We start from the raw sequence: 20,864 nt of genomic DNA, 5'->3' as shown, positions 1-20,864 counted from the left end.
GCCTAGCTAATTCTTTGAGAATTTCCTATAAGTACACAATGTATTTTTATTACAGCCATTCCCAAATCCCCCCTCCTCCTCTCACTAGGCCTTCACATCCCCCTTTCAACTTTGTGATCCGCTCTTCCTTATATTTCTTTTAATAACCCAGTGGTTCCATTTAGTGCTGCCCTCATATAAATAGGTCTTCATATGAATAGGTATGGAGCTATCCACTGGAACGTGGGATAGTAGCCACATGCCCAGAGAGAAGCAGTTCTCCTTCCCCGTCAGCCATTAGGAGTGAAGACTTCCTAGCCTCACCTCTGCCCCTGCTAAAAAAAATCGACAGGCTTGATCTCGTGTAGGTAGCCACAACTGCTGTGAAGTGTGTAAGTACAATGACCATGTCCTGTGCAGAAGACAGCATTTTACAGAACTCCTGGGTCTCTTCCATTCTTTCCTTCTTTTCTTCTGTGATAACTCACTGAGCCTTTGGCTGGGATGGAGAGAGTACTAGGTTAGCCGTGTGCTGTTCCATTTAGAGCCAAAGTACTCACAGCCATGTATTCTTAGCCCTTCAACCAGCTATGAATCTCCTCATTAACTTCTGTCACTACAAAAAGAAGCTTCTCTGACCAAGGTCAGGAGCAGAACATATCTACAACTATAAATGTAAATATTAAGAAGGCAATTGGGCAGCGTGTCTATTTAGCAAGAATAATAGTAGTAGGTTATCACATAGGACATGTGACTTCCTGAGCCAGGTGCTTTTGATTAGGTTCACAGAACCCAGCATGCATTTTCTCCTATGGAACTGGCCTCAGCCAATCACAAATGGTTGATTACCCCCATAACCTTCATGATCGTACATTTCAGAGTCTGTATACTCCAAACCTTTGAGCCTACTTGTTGTTGTTACCTTACCGTAGAGTGTTTCTTAGAAATCATAACAATTTCAAATGCTGGAAAGAAACAGGCTGATTTGTCTGGCAAGATTTAAATAACATTTTTTTTTTCATGCTTATTAGTTTTAAGTGCCTTAGAAAGGCAGAACTCGCCTGAAGGTTAGTTACATCTAGTTAATTCTCACCCGAGTGAATGTTTTTATTATTTTAAGACTGTTAGCAAATCATCAACTGAGAAGTACTGTCTCAGAGAGCCCACAGCAGAGTTTTTAAGTTTCCCCAAGTCTATGGTATTTTTTTTCCTTTCTTTTAAACTGGCTGGGGAGGCAATCCTTGCATGGGTAGCTGCCTTCTGTGGCCTGGCTTAGCGGATCAGGTTCTACAATGGCGTGTCATAGTGTGTATGGCTTTGCTTTGTCCATTGTACTGTGCCATTTGTCTGCTCAGCTTAATAGCAGATTTTAGGACTTGGGATTACTGCTTTGAAAAGCTAGTGTGCTTTTCAGTGTGTGCCAGGCAATGATAGGGTGACATACTCTTTATTAGTATTTAAAATTGGTTTAATTTATTGCAGAGCTGACAGAAACATTATACATTTTTTTCTGTAAAGTTTTGAATGATAAATTGACTCCCTAGTTACTCTTACAGCTTTGGTATTCATTTTTAAGATTGACCTTTTTTTCTCCCATAGTTTTGTACAATTTGGAGTAAAAATTTGTGGAAAATTTTGTTTGTTTAATAGCAACTAAGTTTGTTTAGGACTAAATCTCAACGGGTGGCTGCAAGCCTTTGTTTGTGTGGGAGTCTAGGAGTCCTTTCCAGCCCCTTCTCCAGTTGTCAGCATTTCTGTTTGCTCAGAGACAGAAAGTGCCATATGTAAGTTCGTTTACAAATGCTGCCTTTGTCTCTTCATTTCAGCGATTTAATTAATAAAATTTTATATACTCTGTAAAGCATCTTCTGGTTAATGAAATTCTTCTAAGAATTTCTTTTCATTTTTTTCTGTATCAATGTATAGCATACAAATAATCCCCTTGCCTTATTTTTGTTCATATCCCTAAGGTACTCATGTTTCTGTGTGTGGAAAGTATGAGCATGACTTCAGAGTCAGGTCTGGGTTCAAATTCTAGCTGCCTCTGTGTGTATTAGCAGTGCAATGCTATATGGGTGGGGTTTTTCCTATTTTTATTAAAGATTTTATTTATTTTTATTTTGTATGTATGAGTATTTTGCCTGCATATATGTCAGTGTGCCATGTGCATACAGTGGCCACAGAGGCCAGAAGAAGGCATTGGAACTCATGAAACTAGAATTAAAGGCAGCTGTTAGCCACCATGGTGGGTGCTAGCTGTTGGACCCATATACTCTCTGGTACAGCACCCACATAGTAGTAGCTCAAAACTCCCTGTAACTCCTAGGGGTACAGCACTCTATTAAAGTACGGTCACCTTTAATCCTGGCAGAGGCAGGACAGCTAAGGCTGATAGTGAGATCCTGTCTTAAAACTGAACAAAACAAAAGCCCATGATTGGATTTTAGAAATGATTTCAGGTGCCAGGTAAGAAACTTTTAACAACAACAACAACAAAAAAAAAATGATGAGATGAATTGGTGTATTAGAGCTAGTTGATCATCCCTTTACTTTGAAGATTACAGGATTCAGGTTTCTGTTCCTGTACAGAAATGAATTTAAATATACCTAGGGCCTTTCCGAGAAATTAGTGTGTAAGTTAAGGAAGGAGGAGGGGTGAGGAGAAGGGTTGCTCACAACTGCTTCTTTAACTCCAGTTTCTTGGGACTTAATGGGATGCAAAAACTTTTGCAGTCATGCATGAAGGCAGACAGGTAGACACACATGTACACTGGTACACACACCCTTCAATTAGAGCAAAACATTCAGTTTTCTATGTATGTTATATAGTAGAACAGTTCTCCAGGGATATTCAGGTCAGAGATGTTTTGTGGGTTAAAAAGTCCCATTAGAAATACTTTTCATTTAAGCAGTTAGTAATATATTTTAAAGACCTGTAATAGGGAATTGTGAAAGTATTGGAAGTCTTTGTCTTTATTTCAATTTTACTTCATTGTGATATGTACAGATTTTTAAAATTGAAGTCAAGTTTTATTAAATACAAGTACTTCTGATTTTGAGATTTTTTTTTAAATTGGCATCTCTCCAATTTTCTGTCGTTGTTCTCCAGATATTATTGTAACATCATAACATTGAAAGCAACAGTTATCTTCAAGAAAAGAAACTTTTTTTTAAAGCTAACATTAACTTCTTTTAGCTTGTTTGTGGCTTCTTCGTTAACCTGCTTGTGTAATTCAGTTGATGGTGCTTTTGGACATGTGTCCGAGCTGGGTAGACCTGTGGTTCTGTGAGGTCAGGCCCAGTAGGGTAGCTGCAACAGAACCTGGAATTTGTCCTGGTAAGGGCTACGTAGTCTTTCCAGGTGCTGCTAATTTACTTAGCCCATCAGGCTGCTTATTTTTTTAGATGATAGAAACTAGGGAGGGTGGGGAAGTATAAAGGCATGAATTTGGCAGTCTCTGTACCGGATATCTATTTTAACCCCTGCAGAAGTCAATTTACATGTTTCACAGCTGTGTATGAGTTTTCTATATTTAAAGTTTGTTCTTACTACTATAGGTATAAATGTCAGCAGTTAACTAAATTTGTGAGTTTTCTTTTCCTTATCTGAATGTCTAGGCCACTTAGAGTTCCATTTCCTTTGGATAACAGAATACAGCTGGCACCTAAACTCTAACCTATGGAATGACCGTTGGGAGCTTTCTTCTCCATATAGATGTTTGCAAAGTATCAGAAACCATATTTGCAGGAAACCACCAGGTTTGTTAGCATAATTGAAATAATGTGCTTGTGTATTCCTCTCCCCAGAGGCTGCATCCTTCATGTGGAAGGCCTAGTACATGGTGAAGTAGCACCCAGTAGTCTTAGAAGATGCCCTCCTCCAGTCTCCTTCTGTCAGTCTTTGGTAGATTAAAGTATCACACAGACATTCAGGTTCATTTGTCTTTGATATTCATGCCAGATATTTTTTTTTTGTTTAAAAAGACTATCTTTTTTTTATTTGACAATTCTATCCATGTCTATATCTTGGTCACACTCAATCCCCACTAACCCCTAGACGTCACCAGACACATACCCTTTGTACTTTCGTGTCTTTTTCTCCATTTTTTTTCCTACCTTTTTAAAAACACAGTCTAATTAGTGTTGCCTGTTGGAATTGGCTGATCTGTTGGCTTGACTTTGTGCCTGTAGCCATAGCTGCAGTACAGAGTGCAGCAGCCTTGTCATGTCCGTGACAGCTTTCACAGCACCCCTCCCCGTCTTCTGCCTGCTACACAATATAATAGATCATTTCTGTCCCCTCTTCAGGGAATCGTCCTGAGCCTTGATGGTAGGAGGGGGGTTATATGTGATCACTCCGTAATAACTTATTCTAATCATTTTGACCAGTTCTGAGCAGACAAGTTCAGTGTTGGATAGGACGGTTGATATCTTCCGCTGGCAGCTGCCTACACGGCATCTTCCGGCACTATGAAAACTAGCCAGCCAGGGACAGGGATGAAGTTTTTAGGTCATTTTTAGATTTGTTTCTCTCTGTTCTGCAACTAAACTGTGTTGTATTTTTGGCAATAGGATTTACCTTCTATAAGTTATAGTGGACAGCCAGAAGCAATGGCAGGAATCAACATTGCCCTCTTTCTTACCAGTAACTTGTAGGAATATATCCTGCCTGACACTGAGATTTTTACTTACTAACCTATTTCTTCTGGAAGCAACGTTTGTCCACTCATGCAGGGTATTTGTGTTCAAACTCCTTTAAAAGATTTCTGAAAATCAATTTACAGAATTTAAATCTCTATGAGGGTTTTCCATAAACCTTGGCTTTGGCATACTCTCTTCCCACTCCTCTCCCGTCCCTCCACCTGTATTTATAAGCCCTAATATTCCCCATCTGTACATTTTGTATCATTTGTAGTGTACCATCCCCTTACTTTTTAAGGTCTCATCCCTGCTCAATCTCATGGGCCTTTTTTGTTTGTTTTGTTGTTGTTTTAAGAGTATTGAGGAGATCAGCACTGTGCCAGATGGTGCGTATGGTACATATTTGATAGGTGTTCTACAGAATACCTTTGTAATGTGGTAGATTAAGTTACTAAGGTAGAGGCAGAAGACAAGTACAGAAATGAGAAAATACTATATAGTGTGTTACTTATTCTGTTGATTGTATGGATTGAGTTACAAGCAAGAATCCTGTAATCATAGCAAGGGTTGAGGGTGTAGGCATGAGCAAGGGCCTGGAGTGGGCTGAAGAGCTAGGTATACAGGTGTAGGAACAGAGTACTTAAGCTTGCATAGATAATGAGGAGAGCTTGAATACTACTCAGAGGCTTAAAATAGCAAGGACAGTGTGAATGTCCTTCTGATATCTCCTTTAATGATAAATTGCACATTTAATAGAGTATCATATCTACTCAGATTTACTCAGCAACTTCCTCAGCATTACCCTTTATTTATAGTTATGGATTAGCATTAGATGTTAGAATGCAGGAATTGGTTATAATGTATGACTGGCCATGAAGTGGTTGTCATGTCAAGCATACCAGGTATTAGGAACCAGAACTTCCTTTATTAGCATTTCCTTATTCCCCACCACTGTGTTAAACATTTCACACATCTTTATTATTTAATCTCTATTTTACGAATAGGAAGCTAAAATATGGCAGAATCTTAACCATAGCGTGAGCTCCTCAAGCCTAAATAGTGCATTCATATATACATACACTTGGCCATGACCGCTATTAAGTTAAATATATTTATTTTATACCAACTGTGTATAAGCATTTATAGGGATAAATGCTCTCGAAAAAGTGGTTCACATGCATCCCCTAAATGGAATATAGTTTGTGCTTTGGCCTCTGTTTCTTGAGTCTTGGCATTATTACTCTTAGTGTTATGTCCTAGAACTACTTAAAGAAAAGGGATTGATTGATACCTCAAAAGAGCCCCTTTCAAAGACTGCTTATTCCAATACATGAAAGTGTTACAGAGTGAAAGTGGAGTTTTAGGAAGGTTCAGTCAGTCAGTGGAGCCTGGAGAGATTTTCTCAGGGTGATAAGACTCTGGCATTCAGTCTACAAGCAGAGACAGGCAAGTTGGCAGTGGTTGCTCCCTGGGGAAGGAGTTTGATCCGGTCTGTTGCTGTGACCCCCTTAAATTGCAAAGGTTTGTGACTAGTGGGATCTGCATTGGGATCTTAGTGAAGAGCACAGTTCCTGTGCAGAACAACCAGGACACCATACTGTGCTTGCTGTAGAGAAGCTACAGCGGGAGTCTGGCCAGTCTTTTGGGTTGTGAACAACAGGTTCTTGCCTTTGTCTGGATGGGTTTGAATTCAGGCCTTGTGATTACCAACACCTTCCACTCTACTGTTTATGTATCATTGGGCATCCAGTTGTGGATAACAGAATGTGAACTGAGCTTTGAAAAGATAAACTTGAAGCCATCATGTTTTGCACGGATGTGATTTCTTTAGTATACAGCCATGTCATAGAAGTTTGCGTGTTTTCTTCACTTTCCTCTTTTTGCTCTCTAAGGCCGGCACTTGGGGGCATGCAGATTGACATGAGATTTTCCTTTGACCCCTTTCCTGTAATCCTCTGCTTGTACTCTACGTTGATATGTGTCATGGTCAGGAGCCCACTGTGCTCCCAAGGCTTGAAACTGCAGCTCGTTATGCTCTGTGCTTTCTCCATGTCCATGTGGTGAAACTTGCCTCTTGATTTGCCTCCTCTAGCATGGCTGCTTGGGATCCCCTTTCTGGAGAGTTTATTGTTGCATCCTGACCCTTGTAACATTGTTACTGTTCTCATTGTACTGTAATTTAAGTGCCCGTTGCATGTACATTAAATTGGTAAGATGAGCCATATATAATTTATTTCTGAAGCCCAGTAATTAGTTTTGGCCATGAAATACTCTAGGAGGCCAGGAAAGTGGAAGGATTTTCTTTGCTCTTTTTATGTTGTTGAGTTGTCTTTTTTTTTTAATTTATTTATTTATTAAGGATTTCTGCCTCCTCCCCGCCACCGCCCCCCATTTCCCTCCCCCTCCCCCGATCAAGTCCCTCTCCCTCATCAGTTTGAAGAGCAATCAGGGTTCCCTGACCTGTGGGAAGTCCAAGGACCGCCCAACTCCATCCAGGTTTAGTAAGTTGAGCATCCAAACTGCCTAGGCTCCCCCAAAGCCAGTCTTAACATGATAAAAAAAATAAAAACAAATTTAAAAAGTGCTCTGATAGGCTCTCATGAATTTTTAAGTAATCTAAAATGAATGTGTAAAAAAAAAAGATTCTGAAGTTTTTGTTTTCTCACAATACTGGAAATTGAACCCAAGACCTCATGACTGTGCTATATGTTCAGCCCAAAGCTGTGATTTTCTTTTTGCCTTTTTCTTTTTTAATTTCAGAACTGTGATTTTAAAAACGATTTAATTTCTTTATTTGCAGTCTTTATTTCTGAAGTAAAAATGCTTATTATTGCTTTGGAATTTACGCATAAGTGTATTTTCCCTAAATATGTGCTTATGCTGCCAGTTGGATAACCCAGCATTGACAAAGTAGATAAGTGAATGTGAGTATTGTGGGATTTTTGTTTGTTTATGTTTTAATTTACCTGGATTCATTTGTATCTCTGTTGCGTCTTACTCTACTTTGAAGTCTTCTTTATTTTCATATCCTGTTTACCTTCTGTGGCTTATGGGACACTCCTGCTCATTTGGATCAGTGCTTTTCCTCCTCTTTCTTGGTGGTTAATAAATAAGTACTGTGCCATTTGATAGCGACAGTCAGGCAGAGCAAGGCTAACCGCTAAGTTAGCAGAAAATCAGATCCATGCCATGCAGTTTCATCATTTTCCAGAGTGTGTGGGCCACGATTCCAGAGCAGAGGCATTGCCAGATGCGGTTCTTGATAGAGTGCAAGAATCTGGTGTTTAACAAAGCGTTGAATGGCTGCCCTTGAAATAAGGCTCAAGAATCACTGCTTACAGCTGTCCACTCAGTAGTTGCTACCGTTGTAAACAAAAGCAAGCGTGGCCCCAGGGGCCCTGTTACACCCCCACGAGAGAGGGAGGGGTGGGGTGGGGTGGGACGTCTTCAGCAGGAAAATGCTATTCAGCCTACGTACTCTTCTCGATCTCTTCCTTTTGACTAGAATTCCCAGTTTTAGCCTCCCCAACTTCCCTCCAGTACACCAGCCAATGCTCCTAGGAATGTAAGAAAGATTTGTTGGATTCTGTTGTTTTCTTTGAATAAGAGCTGAACATTTATTCTTTTACCGGAACCCTGAGCATGTATGCATTGTCATTCCCATGCTTACTTCTACAACAATGCTTAATGAGTTCTAAGAACTGGGTATAGCTTTAGTCTTTTTTTGGTCTTTAGTAGAGTCTTTGGCCAGGAGAATTTATTTGAAGCATATTCTGTAATGGAGGAACTCTGACAATAGAAATCCTCTAAATATACTTGTGTGTGTTCTTAATTGCTGTCCTTTCCTGCTAGGACTTAGGGCAGATGTGGAAGGTATTGTGTTTTAAAACATCAGTAGAATTTAGGTAGTTTCCAGTCATTGAGCTGAGATCACCAGGTTTATAGGTACTAGAAAGTATACAGTGAAATAATGTCAAACCTATGAAATGCCTCTCGCGGACTTCAGAAATGCTTTATTATCGGCTTAGAGTAGTCTTTTTATATTAATATATGTATAGGTACATACATTCTCAGTTTTAATTGTAAAGTTCATTAGTAAAGATTGTAGTTGTTTTTTATTTTTCTTTCAATTTTATACATCTGACAAACTGTCTTCTTACAAATTTGAAGTTTAGTTCTGATGTGTTGAAAAACTACAAAATTAATATCCAGATTTTGTTTGAATAGTAACAAGTAAGAAAGTCTGGGAAGGGACATTCCCTGCAATCTCCAGGGATGTATACTCTTCTGTGATTTACTATGTTTACTTTCCATTGTCGACTTGAGTCATTTAGGGAGACATACCTCTAGGTATATGTCTTGAGGAAGTTTCCAGAGACATTTGACTGAGGAGGGAAAACCCACTGTAAGTGTAGGCAGTATGTACACCTGAACCAGGTTCAGGTCCCTGACTGATTTAAAAAGGGGGTATTAGGGGTTGATGAGTCTTGTCTTGGCATAAAGTGAATATGCCATTTTTATACAGCAACAAAATATGAAATTTGTGTTCCTTCCACTTCATAAAATAAAGTGGGAAGAACAAAAGGCCTTGATTACTGTCATTCTGCTTAATTCCACACCCACCAGATTTATGACTCATTTCAACCCTAGATAGTTTTACAGAGTTGTGGATTTGTTGACCAGACGTCATAACACCATATCTTTAAAACTAAATTCTGGTGTCTCCTCTTAGTCTTTCAAATGTTTGGCAGCTTTTACTCTTTGTACTTCTCTGTATTGGCTGTTATCTGAAGGCTGCTCATTTGAATCTGTGACTAGCTTTAGGTTACTGGCTAAGGAAGACATTGTAAAAGGTTCCTTCTTAACATTGCTCTATGACATTATTAGATGTTAATAACACATTTCACTAAGTGTCCCTTGCAGAGGATTCAGCAAATCTTGTTGACGAAGACTTGAGTTGATGACATGGGGAGAAAACCTCTATGTTAGTATCCGGCAGATTTGGGCTATTCCCTTTATGCCCTTGGTGTTAAATAATTGATTCTTTGGATCATCGAAATAGGGAAAATAGTAGCCTATGTGGAAAAGGAATAAAACATCAAAAGTAAAGTGCTGTGAAAATTAGTTTCGCTCTTCTTGTGTGTCAGCATTTAAGAAGCCTAAAAGTCATCCAGTCTACCAGCCCTTCCCTGGAGCCATCTGATCATTACTGTGATTCTTTTTGACACATGGATTTGTTTGCTGCCCCGTATTGGCAATGTAACAGTGATCTGACTCTTTGGAAAGTGTGGGAGGGCAGACACTTTGTCATCCCTCTTTAATCCTGTGTTGGAGCGGCGTGTACATGGCTGGTGATGTGGTGTGTTCAGATGAGTGTGTAACTCTACACAGTCTGATGGCATTAACCTGCCCTTACGTTATGTGACTTTCATCCAGTATGATGGAGCCACATCAAGAAGTTGGTGTAGAAGCCAGCAATTTATTTTTTTTTCTTAGCAAATCTTGAAGCATAGATGACTGTGAGTCACACAGCTTTTTCATCACAGATGCTGCCAGTTCTTATGGGTTGCCAAAGTATTAATTTCTTTGTCAGTGTAACTGGCATTTTTGACTGTGTGCAATGGCAGAACCACTTCATAAGTTAATCGAGGCACACTGACTCATAAATTTTTATGTTCCAATTCTGTGTCCCAGGCGAGTCTAAACGGGATCTGAAGAAACAATTAAAAGGCTAGCAATTTAAAATTAAATGAACATTTAATACACTGAAAAGGTATTCAAGCCCATCAATATTTCTTTTTTACTTTTGGTTTTTCAAGACAGGGTTTCTCTGTAGCTTTGGGGCCTGCCCTGAAACTAGCTCTTGTAGACCAGGCTGGCCTCAAACTCTCAGAGATCCACCTGCCTCTGCTTCCCAAGTGCTGAGATTAAAGGCATGTGCCACCACCTCCCAGCTAATATTTCTCTTTTAAAAAATTAGTTTTATTTATTTATTTTTAACTTCTGCAGATTTATGTGCATTTGAGTGCAGTTGCCCAGATATGCCACAAGAGGTCATTGGGTCTTCTGGGGCTGGAGTTACAGGCAGTTGTAAGCAGTGGATATGGTTGTGTTCTTAATTATTGAGCCATTGTTCCAGCCCCTAACCTTTCTTTTTAATGCGCATTTACTATTTGAATATGGTTGCTTGAAATGTACTTGACTTTCTTCTACTAAAAAGAGCAGATTCATTTGTGATCTTGGTTTTTAGTGATTTCAGTGATTTTAGTACTTCTAAGTACAAAGTCATTAAATGAAGACAGATATGGAGGAAAGAGTTAGGGAATGAGTAAGGAAGGCCATACAGGTACTCCTTTAAACATGGAGGAACCCACCTGTGGCATGAAACTGATTGGGGAGGATTTAGTTCTAGGAGCTCAATAGTAGAACTCCCCACCACCAGTCTATGTTGGTCGCTTTTAGGGTGAGCCCTAATCTCTCTGTCACGCACGCACGCACGCACGCACGCACACACAGAGAACTTGATCTGTGGCAAGTCTCTGAGATGTTTATTTTGAGAGGTGTGTTTAGATTGTTCATGGTCACAAAAATGTCTTTTGTTCTCAACATTAGGCTTTTAACTTCTAATTTTATGCTGTTTGGATTCCAGTTTTATTGTTGGGCTTCTGAAATCTGTTAGACTTCATGGTGGAAGTTTACCTACTGTTTTTCACTCAGTGAATGTTTCTGAACTGCTGATGTTATGGCTTAGTATGTGTCTTTATTTATCTGTTATGGATAAAAAAAGCTTCAGATGAGATATTAATGAAGTCATTTTGGTCTTCTCAACTGTAGTGAGGTAGATCAATGTCTATTCAAGGTCAGAGTATTTGGCAGAGGACCTGCTGTCCTGACGCCCTCGTGAAATTACCAAGCCAAACGTTTAAGAGTATGATATTCTTTTTTTTAACCTTTTTAATAATATTTTTTATATTTTTGAAATTATAATTCTGTCACTTCTCCCCATCCTTTTTCTTCCTCTAGCAGTTCCTGTGTACTTCTCTTGCTCTCTTTCAAATTCACATCCTCTTTTTCTTTAATTATTGATATTGGCATATGCGTGTATTCCTAAATATATAAATACAACCTTCTCATTTCATATAATGTTACTTGTATGAATATGTTTATATGTTTCCAGGACTGAGTGTTTGGTCGTGGATAGCTAATCAGTGCTCTCTTCCCTGGGGAAAACTCATTTCTCATGTTTCAGCATTCTTTAGTTAATTTTCATTCTTTGTCTAGAGTTGAGGCCTTGTGAGCTTTACCCCTTCTATTTTAGTGTGTCTATTGGTGTCGTCTGAGTGTGTTACTTAATTTAAAAAATATATAATCCTAGAAGCCTATAAAGTTCTTTGATTTCTTTTTATTTATTTATTTATTTATTTATTTATTTTTTGAGACAGGGTTTCTCTGTGGCTTTGGAGCCTGTCCTGGAACTAGCTCTTGTAGACCAGGCTGGTCTCGAACTCACAGAGATCCACCTGCCTCTGCCTCCCGAGTGCTGGGATTAAAGGCATGCGCCACCATCACCTGGCTTGATTTCTTTTTAATATGATGAAAATTCAGGTACAAAAATGACTTGGAAATTTGACCATTAATTTTAGCTGTAAAGAGCTAACGGTAACCTCCCTTTTCAAGAGAGCTTTAGTGGTCCTCAGTTACCTCCTTTCATCCCAAAGTTGGGGACATCCACTGGCAAGCAGTTTTTCATGGGCTTAGGCTGTCATGTGAAAATTCAGCTGTGATGTCACTGTGAAGCTACACCTTTTCAATATTAAAATTCACCCCTTCTGAAAAGACTAGAATACAAGTATTCTGCAATCTTTGGGCTTCCCTCTTCTTTCTTATATCTCTGAGTGTACATCTCTCAGACTTAGGGTTTTACTCACAGTGCCATGGGTGACATCTACAACTTTTAGGTGGTATTTTTTTTAATATATGTTTTTGCTAACAACTTTGATTTTTATTCTCATCTATTTCTTCTTTTTGTTTCAGTGTCTTGGGTCATGAAACTTAGTCCACAGCAAGCTCCATTATATGTGAGTAATGTGCTTTATTTTGATTCATGGTTATCTGTGTTTGTTTACTTATAATCAACTTGAAGTCTCATGCAGTAGAAATTATAAAAGCTGTATATACTACAGCTTTACTGATACATACACACACACTTTTGCAATTAAGCTTGATTTGGTAAGTCATTTAGATGACTAATACGTGCACGGCACTTTACTGTTGGAAGTCTTCCAGTCAGTGTGATAGTTTGCACATGTGGCACAGATTGCCCTCAGCGGTCCTATGCTCTCTTTTACTCTCACCTGGAGAGCATCTCTGTAAAAACAGGATGGAGATCTTCACCTGCCCTTTAAGGTACCCTGCATTACAACTATGTGACACTGTGTGCCATTGGCCAAAGTACTGCTTACCTTAGGACTCTGGCTAAAGCAGGCACATCAGTTCCGTCAATAAAATAAGGGCATTGTTAGGTGAAATGACTAGATGCACAAAGCCAGGCTGAATAAGGTGCATTCTAGATAGAGGTTTTTCTTATTGCTGTAGAAATGAATTGACTCCGTTGGGGTGGGGGAAAAGTGTGTGGGGTGAGGAGGCAGCCAGAACTGCGAGAGGTCCTGGGGCTTTGTGTTGTAGTGGTTTGGAGTCTAGTAGAAGTCCTCTGTAACAGGATTTGAATCTCTTTATCTCAACATAAACTATGATTCTATTTTGTACAGCAAGAGAGATTTGTCATAACAGATTGAATTGTAGATCTTGACAGGGGAGATTACCCAGGATTGTTTGGATGACCCACTACCCATTGTAGTCTTTTTTGTTTTTAAGACTGGGTTTCTTTGTCTAGTCTTGGCTGGCATGTAATTTACTTTCTAGACCTAGCTGGCCTAATTCACAGAGATTTTTCTTGAGTGCTGGGGTTAAAGGTGTGTACCAGCATGCCTAATTTCATTTGGTTCCTTTAGAAATTTTTAGTTTCATTTTTATGTGTAAGAGTGTTTTTGTTTGCATGTACGTGCCCTATGTTTCATGCCTGGCTACTGAGGTAAAAAGAGAGCAGTGGATTCCCCAGAACTGAAGTTATGGGTGATTATGAGCTGCTATGTGGGTGCTGGGGATTGAACTTGGGTCCTCAGCAAGAATAGCCAATGCTCTTAATTGTTGAATTCAGCCCCCATGATAGATAGGATTGTTAAAAGTGAGACAGTGAGGAGAGTCAGAAATTTGAAGATGCCTTGCAGCATCTTGATTTACATAGGGAGTTCTAGGCCAGTCAAGACTACAACGTGAGACTTGATCTTCTCTGCCCTGTTCAATGTATGTATGTACGTATAAAATTTAGTTTGTGGTTTTGTGAATAATTGTGAAAGAGAAAATAGTGATGAAAAGATGAAGTAAAAATCCTTCTGACCTTACTATCATGAACCGTCCCAGCTGTAGAATATTTATAGAATAAATAAGCACTTGGGAATTATCTGCTTTGCCCATTTTATCTTAGACATAAGGAGACTGAGGTCAGAACATGTTGTGATTAGCATAGCTTTGATTTGAGGCTATTTTCCAGATGAGTCAGAAAGCACTGTAAACATGTTAAATTTTAAAATGTTTCATTCTGGGGCTGAGAGAGATGGCTCAGTAGGTGAAGTATGGGGCCCTGAGTTCAGATCACCAACACATAGGTAAAAGGCCAGGCATGGCTGGGAAGTGGAGACAGGAAGGTCCTGGGAGCTTACTGTGCAAAGCCAATGAGTGACTGTCTCAAAAACATGTAGATAGTGATAGGAAAGAGGCCAGGCTTTGATTTCTGACCTCATACATTCATATGTACATGTGTATACACACACACACACACACACACACACACACACACACACGGTTGGGGAGAACAATAAGCAAAAGCATGATTTCCTTTGAGATGCAGTACTCAAGCACGGTATATATGATATCATATATATGTATAATATGTGTAAAGGAATTGAACAGGCTCTACAGAAGAATGCCCTAAGTCTCAGCTTACAAATATGTCTGTCAGCAGTCATGCTTTTATGTCTTTTTAAAAAAGGTAACAGTATATTCCATTCTCAGTGAACTGAATTAAGACAAGTAGGTGTTGTATGGCAGTCAGAATTGAGCAAAAGGTCAAAGATGATTGTTTTAGGTAGGGTTTCTATGGCTGTGATAAAACACCATGACCAGCCGGGCGGTGGTGGCGCACGCCTTTAATCCCAGCACTTGGGAGGCAGAGGCAGGCGGATCTCTGTGAGTTCGAGACCAGCCTGGTCTACAAGAGCTAGTTCCAGGACAGGCTCCAAAACCACAGAGAAACCCTGTCTCGAAAAACAAAAAAAAAAAAAAACAAAAAAAACCCACCATGACCAAAAGACAATTTGGGGAGGAAAGGGTTTATCTGACTAACATTTCCACTGAAGGAAGTCAGAACAGGATCTCAAATAGGGCAGGAACTTGGAGGCAGTGCAGATGCCATGGAGGGGTGCTGTTTACTGGCCTCCTTTCTCATAGAACCCAGGACCACGAGCCCAGGGATGCCACTGCCCACCATGGGCTGGACCTTCTCCAATGCATCACAAAATGAGAAAATGCCTTACAGCTGGATCTCAAGGAGGCAATTCCTCAGCTGAGGCTCTTTCCTCTCTGGTGATTCTAGCTTGTCTCAAGTTGACACACAAAACCTTTCTGTACAGTTATGTTGAAGTTTTCTTTTAAATTACATATTTAGGTCTCCTGGGGTGTCATGAGCAGAGGAGAGAAAACTGCTGTGAAAGAAGGAGAACAATCCTGAGAACTTGAATCTCTAAGCTAGAGAAATAGACTGGACTTCAGATAATTAGTTTACTTAGTCGTTGAGTAGAGTCTCATACAAAATAATTTGCAGTAGTTAAAAAATGTGAGCCAGGCATGGTGTACACAACTATAATCCAACAGTCATGAGGCTGAGGCAGAGAGATCATCATGCGTTTGAGGCCTGCCTCGGTTACTGAGTGAGGCCCTACCTCAAAATGAGAGTTGTACAGTATATAGATGCTTGTATTGTGAAATGATTTAGATGAGGCTGCCTTAATGCATAATTATTTCTTGGAGGAAATGTTCTCAGTAAATGTAGAGTCACTGGGTTGGAACTTTGAAGACCAGTTGCTAAGTGTGTGTGCTTTCCTCACATCTGATTCTTGTGTGAGTACTGCCTCATGTTAGAGAAGCAAACTACATTAGTAGGTGATGCTTTTCTTGCACCTCCACAAAAGCATCCATTTAGTATAGTCATTTCACTATCTTATTTCTTTGAATACCACTGGTATTTGTGGTAATTTTTCTAGATAGCAACTCCTTAAAAAAAAAAAAAGAATAGAACATGCTCAGACAGTACCTTACAGTTTTAAAGGCATGCCAGACTTATGCCATTTGGTTCTCACAGCACAGTTGTGATGGTAGAAAAACGAACGTTCAGGATGGTTCATTAGTAAGTGGGCGGGGTGGGGCTTTTTCATATCCATTTTCTTTCTTCTGTGTACCAAGTGGTTGTGATAATCCACAGCTGTTCCATAAACCATAAAAACCTTACAACACTTGCAAAGTTCTTTTGTCTTTTAACTAACTCAAGTTTAATCTTATATTTAATTTTTAGTTATTTCATTTGAAATAAGATTAAACTATAAATCACAGTGATATTAACTTTTATTCATCCGTTTAGTATCATCTGCTTACCATTTACATTGTTTATATTTTGAGCCATTTGAAAGTTGATAGTATCCCATTTGTTTACATATTTCAGCATATATTTCTTCATATCTAGGATATTCTCTTTCATAACCTAGTACAATGAACAAAAACGGGCATTACAACATCGATGCAATGCGAGGTAATATAAGTCTGTATCTGTAGTAGGAAGCTGCTTGTTTGTTTCTTGACCACCCAGACTCCTGATGACCATACAGAAAATGTATCAATTAAATCACTGCTTGTCCTAGCAAGCTCTTACACTTTAAATTAGCGCATTTCTATTATTTTACATTTTTTCACAAGGCTCATGGCCTACTGGCAAGGTTCCACCTAGCTGCTTGTGTCTTTCTCCTCTGGCACCTCCATGGAATGTGACTCACTCTGCCTTCTTTCTCCCAGCATTCAGTTTAGTTTTCTCTGCCTAGCTAAGTGCTGCCCTGCTATAGGCCAGAGCAGTTTCATTATTCATGAATGGTAATCACAGCATACAGAGGGGTATCCCACATCATACATCCAAGATTCCTTTACTATCCCAGAGTTTTCTTAGCTCTCTCCTCCCAGCTCTGGATTTCCAGCGGTGTTACAATGTAGTTATATCTCAGTTTCTTAATCATGAAGAAGCACTTTTTTCATATTTGTATTTATAAAAAAAAATAAGCTGTGTATTGTAGCAGTTAGGGTTTTGGTGATGGTTTTCTTGTGATTTTGTAGTACTACATAAACAATGTCTTTTGGTAACTTTCTTCTTTTTGTTGTTGTTTTGAGGTAACGTCTCACTATGTAGACCAGGCCAGCCTGGAACTCAGGGATATGTGTTTGCCTCTGCCTCCTCAGTACTGGGATTAAAGGTGTGTGCCACCACTTCCAGCTTGCTTTATTCATTCATGTCTAATTATTGGAGAATTAACTTTGGTTTCTTGATTAAGGTAGTGAATTTATCTGGGTAGTGCCCCAGTGAAATGAAGCCTCATAAGGTGGTATGAAAAGTTGCTCAGTTTTTTCATCTAATGTTGTCTCTGGTTTGGAAGCACCTTTTGCATATTAGACTTTCCCAAATTGGGGCACCTTTTTCTCTGTCAGGTATATCTTCAAATTCTTGTTTGAATGTGAACTGTCTGCCACAGGTTCATGTGTTTGAACATATGATCCCAGCGAGTGGTCTGTTCAGGTGTTCTGTTTTGAGAAACTGTAGAATCTTTGTAGGGTGGAACTTAGCTGGAGGAAGTGGGTCACTGGAGTGCAGGTCGTAAGGGTCTAGCCTCACATATAGGCCCCAGTGTGTCCATGACATAGTCTGTTGAGGTGAGCAAGCTTTCCCATGCTCCCACTGCCGTGGAGTTACTTGCTGCATGCCTTGTCAGTCACAATGAACTTTGCCTCCCTACACTTTGAGCCAGAATAAATCCTTCTGCCCTCAGGTTGCTTCTTTTCAGGTGTTTGGTCACAACAATAGAAAGAAAACAAGTGCTGGTATCAAATAGAGTGCTCATTGTAAACAACACATCACTTGAGGTTTGAACAAAACATTATCTTTATCTTTGTATACCACATTCTTTTTTTCTTAGTTTTTATGTGTGTGAGTGTTTTGCCTACATAGAAGGATGTACAGCATGTGCATATCTGGTGTTCACAGAAGCCAGAAGAAGGTGCCAGATTTCCTTACATTAGAGTCACAGATAGTTGTGAGTCACTTCACGGGTGCTAGAAACCAAACACATCCTCTGGAAGAGCAGCACGTGGTCTTATATGCTGAGCTCTCTCTCCAGCTTCTTGCATCTGGTTCTTAACAAATGTTGTTCTCAACTGAGCCGTAACAACCATACCTAACATTGATGCAGTAGTGAGTAGTTGTAGAGCAAGTGAAAACAGTTCAGATTAAATTAGAAAAATTATGAAATTTGCATCATTTAGATTGAACAACTGCTTCCTTTGAGGTTTTGTGTGTGTGTGTGTGTGTGTGTGTGTGTGTGTGTGTGTGTGTGTGTGTAGGCCTGACTGGACTGAAACTCCCTTTATAGATCAGACAGGATTTGAGCTGAGAGATTCCCTTGCTTCCTCTCAAGTGCTGGGATTAAAGGTTTGCACCATCATGCCCAGCAATTGCTAGTGTTTTATGAGCACAGTACATATGAACTTTGGTCTTCATGCTATAAAGAATAAAAGTATGGCCTTACCGGGACAGTGAGGAGTAAGAGATGCTGTCAGACAGTCAAAGGAAAGCCAAGCACATAAAAGAAAGGTTGGTGGTGTTTAATAAAACAGCTGGGCCTTACTTTGTGCTCCACAACTAAGTACTACTTGATTTAACAACTTATCACTAGTAATAGTAAACAAATCCTCCTCTAGACTAACAGCTAAAAAGGAAGCCAGGTTTTTGGTTGTTGAAAGAAGATGGGAAAGGTCTTTGTTGCCTCTTAGACCCAAGGTACAAGGAAGCAGTAGGTATAGGTGTCAAGAATTGGGAGACTTTGAATGAATTCTTTAGTTTATATGGGGTGGTGGTGGAAAATGAATATGAGTGTGAATATATCTTTACTACTTTACACCAAGTACATTCTTGCAGTTAGCTCTTCATGTGGGAATGGCTTTTGAGAAAGTCTAAGCCTGGGGAGTGATTTCATAAGCCGTGGGAATTATTGTATTTTAGAGACTTTTGAGTTTTGTCTTCTAGAAGAGTGGGCAGACTCTGCAATAAAGAGACTGAAGGGATTGCGTATAGTCTGATCAGGTGGCAGACTCTTCAGTCAGTGTGAGGACAGGACTTGAGCTGATTTGACTGTAAGACAACATGCAAACAGAAGTTGTAGGGTTCGAATCTGAATGAATGGACTAAGAAATGTAGCGATTGGAAGACTGAAGCAGAGGAAGTGTTGAATAGAGCGCTGGTGGAACAAACAAGTAAGGGTTAGGGCATCTTCATGAACTGTAGAAATGTAGACTAGATTGCCATCTTTATTTGAAATAAGTGGGAGACATGCTCTAATTAAATTAACTTTTAACATAGTTGAATAGCCATCTCAGTGAAGTAATCAGCCAGATACTTCATCATTATACTTAGAGCATCCTTAATAGGGTGATGAGTTTTAAGCCCTGAACAAGTGAGGTCAAGGCGCTAGAACATGGAGGCATTTCTTAGAATTCAGCTTCTGCATTTCCGGATACTTTGCCTGTATTAGAATAGTATTCTTTACTGGTTTCTGACGTGTTTCAGTGGACTTTGAGTCTACTGTGGTTAATGCTATTTTTAGCTGTAACTCTAGAGGAGACTGCTGTGCCAAACACTCTCCCAGATGGTTTATATTGGATGCTGGAAATTTGATAAAATGACCAGAAGAACACATTTAAGGGGGGAAAGTAGGGGTGTATTTCTCATATTCTTCTGTTGCAAATTGCCTTTTTATGGCTCTAAGAGTGTTTGTTTACTTTTTGGCCCTGGAGCCAGGAGGAAAGTTTCCATCAAATACATCTACTCTTTGAGGAAACACAAAGGCGCTCCTCCAACAAAGCAAATACCTTTAAAAGTTCTTTAAAATATTTAATTTGATGATATAGTCACACATGAGAGATAAATTTTTTTCCAAGACAGATTCCAAGGTAATACATGGGTTAATAGTCATTATCTACCCTATGTTTAGGATAAGACTCCTGTTTATTAGATTTTCAAGGGGAAGAGCCATTTCAATTGCAAAATAAATTTCCAGAACCCCGACAAATATGGTTTATTATGTTGTCCTTTCTCTCTTTTTCCCCTGGTACCAATATTTTTGTATGTAATAGCTTCTAAGATGAGACAAAAACATCCTGAAAATTGAAAAAAAAAAAGTCTTATGAGAAAAGAATAGCCAGTACTAGATGCCTTTCCTTATTTAAGTTCTGCAAAACAAAACCGTATCTACTGATTTTAGCTGTTTCTATTAGGCTAATCCACAGCTGTTATTGTCTGGTTTTCAAAGGAAAAGAAAACTATTTAAAATGACATCTTCAACAGGGTAAAGGTGTTGTGGCTTGCAGTTAATATGGATTTCCTAATATGCTCTTCATAATAAGCATGAGAGTGTGGTTAATATTTCCACTTCACATCCTGGCAAGTGTTAGTTAATAAAGGTCCCTCAACCACCCCAGTGGAATTGTATTCAGATCTAGATAGGCCCACCAGCCATATACAGAAGGGAACTCAGAAGACCAGACCCTTTTGTCTGGTTTGTGCGTTTGGATGTTGACAAAGAATGACTTAGGGCTACCACATTGGATTTTTCCCCCCACTTTGGACTTGTTTCCAGCCTGCTAGTATTTGCACTTTGGGCATGGGATTGAAGTGCTTGTTCATGATGATCATTAGAACAGATCTCAGTCCAAATGCCCTTAGGTTCGTCATCTGATAGCACTGATGCAGGTACTGTGTTAGATAGAGGGGAGCCTAAATCTTTGACCACTTTAAAAGTTATTCTTTTTTTTTTTTTTTT

The 20,864-nt window shown here is 39.4% G+C and overlaps 1 protein-coding gene across 1 annotated transcript in view; it reads left to right on the top strand.

Moving 5' to 3' along the window:
• Akap13 (A-kinase anchoring protein 13) overlaps positions 1 to 20,864 on the top strand; it is a 269,674-nt gene that overhangs the window by 52,336 nt on the left and 196,474 nt on the right. The window contains exon 2 of the mRNA XM_026784275.1: positions 12,655 to 12,698. Within this exon, the coding sequence (XP_026640076.1) occupies positions 12,666 to 12,698 (33 nt within the window). The 5' untranslated portion in view covers positions 12,655 to 12,665. The remainder of the gene's footprint in view (positions 1 to 12,654; positions 12,699 to 20,864) is intronic.

Source organism: Microtus ochrogaster, chromosome 22 (genome assembly GCF_000317375.1).
Source record: "Microtus ochrogaster isolate Prairie Vole_2 chromosome 22, MicOch1.0, whole genome shotgun sequence".
NCBI lineage: Eukaryota > Metazoa > Chordata > Mammalia > Rodentia > Cricetidae > Microtus > Microtus ochrogaster.
Note: the sequence above shows the minus strand (reverse complement) of the source record. Positions and strands in the feature narration are given on the sequence as shown.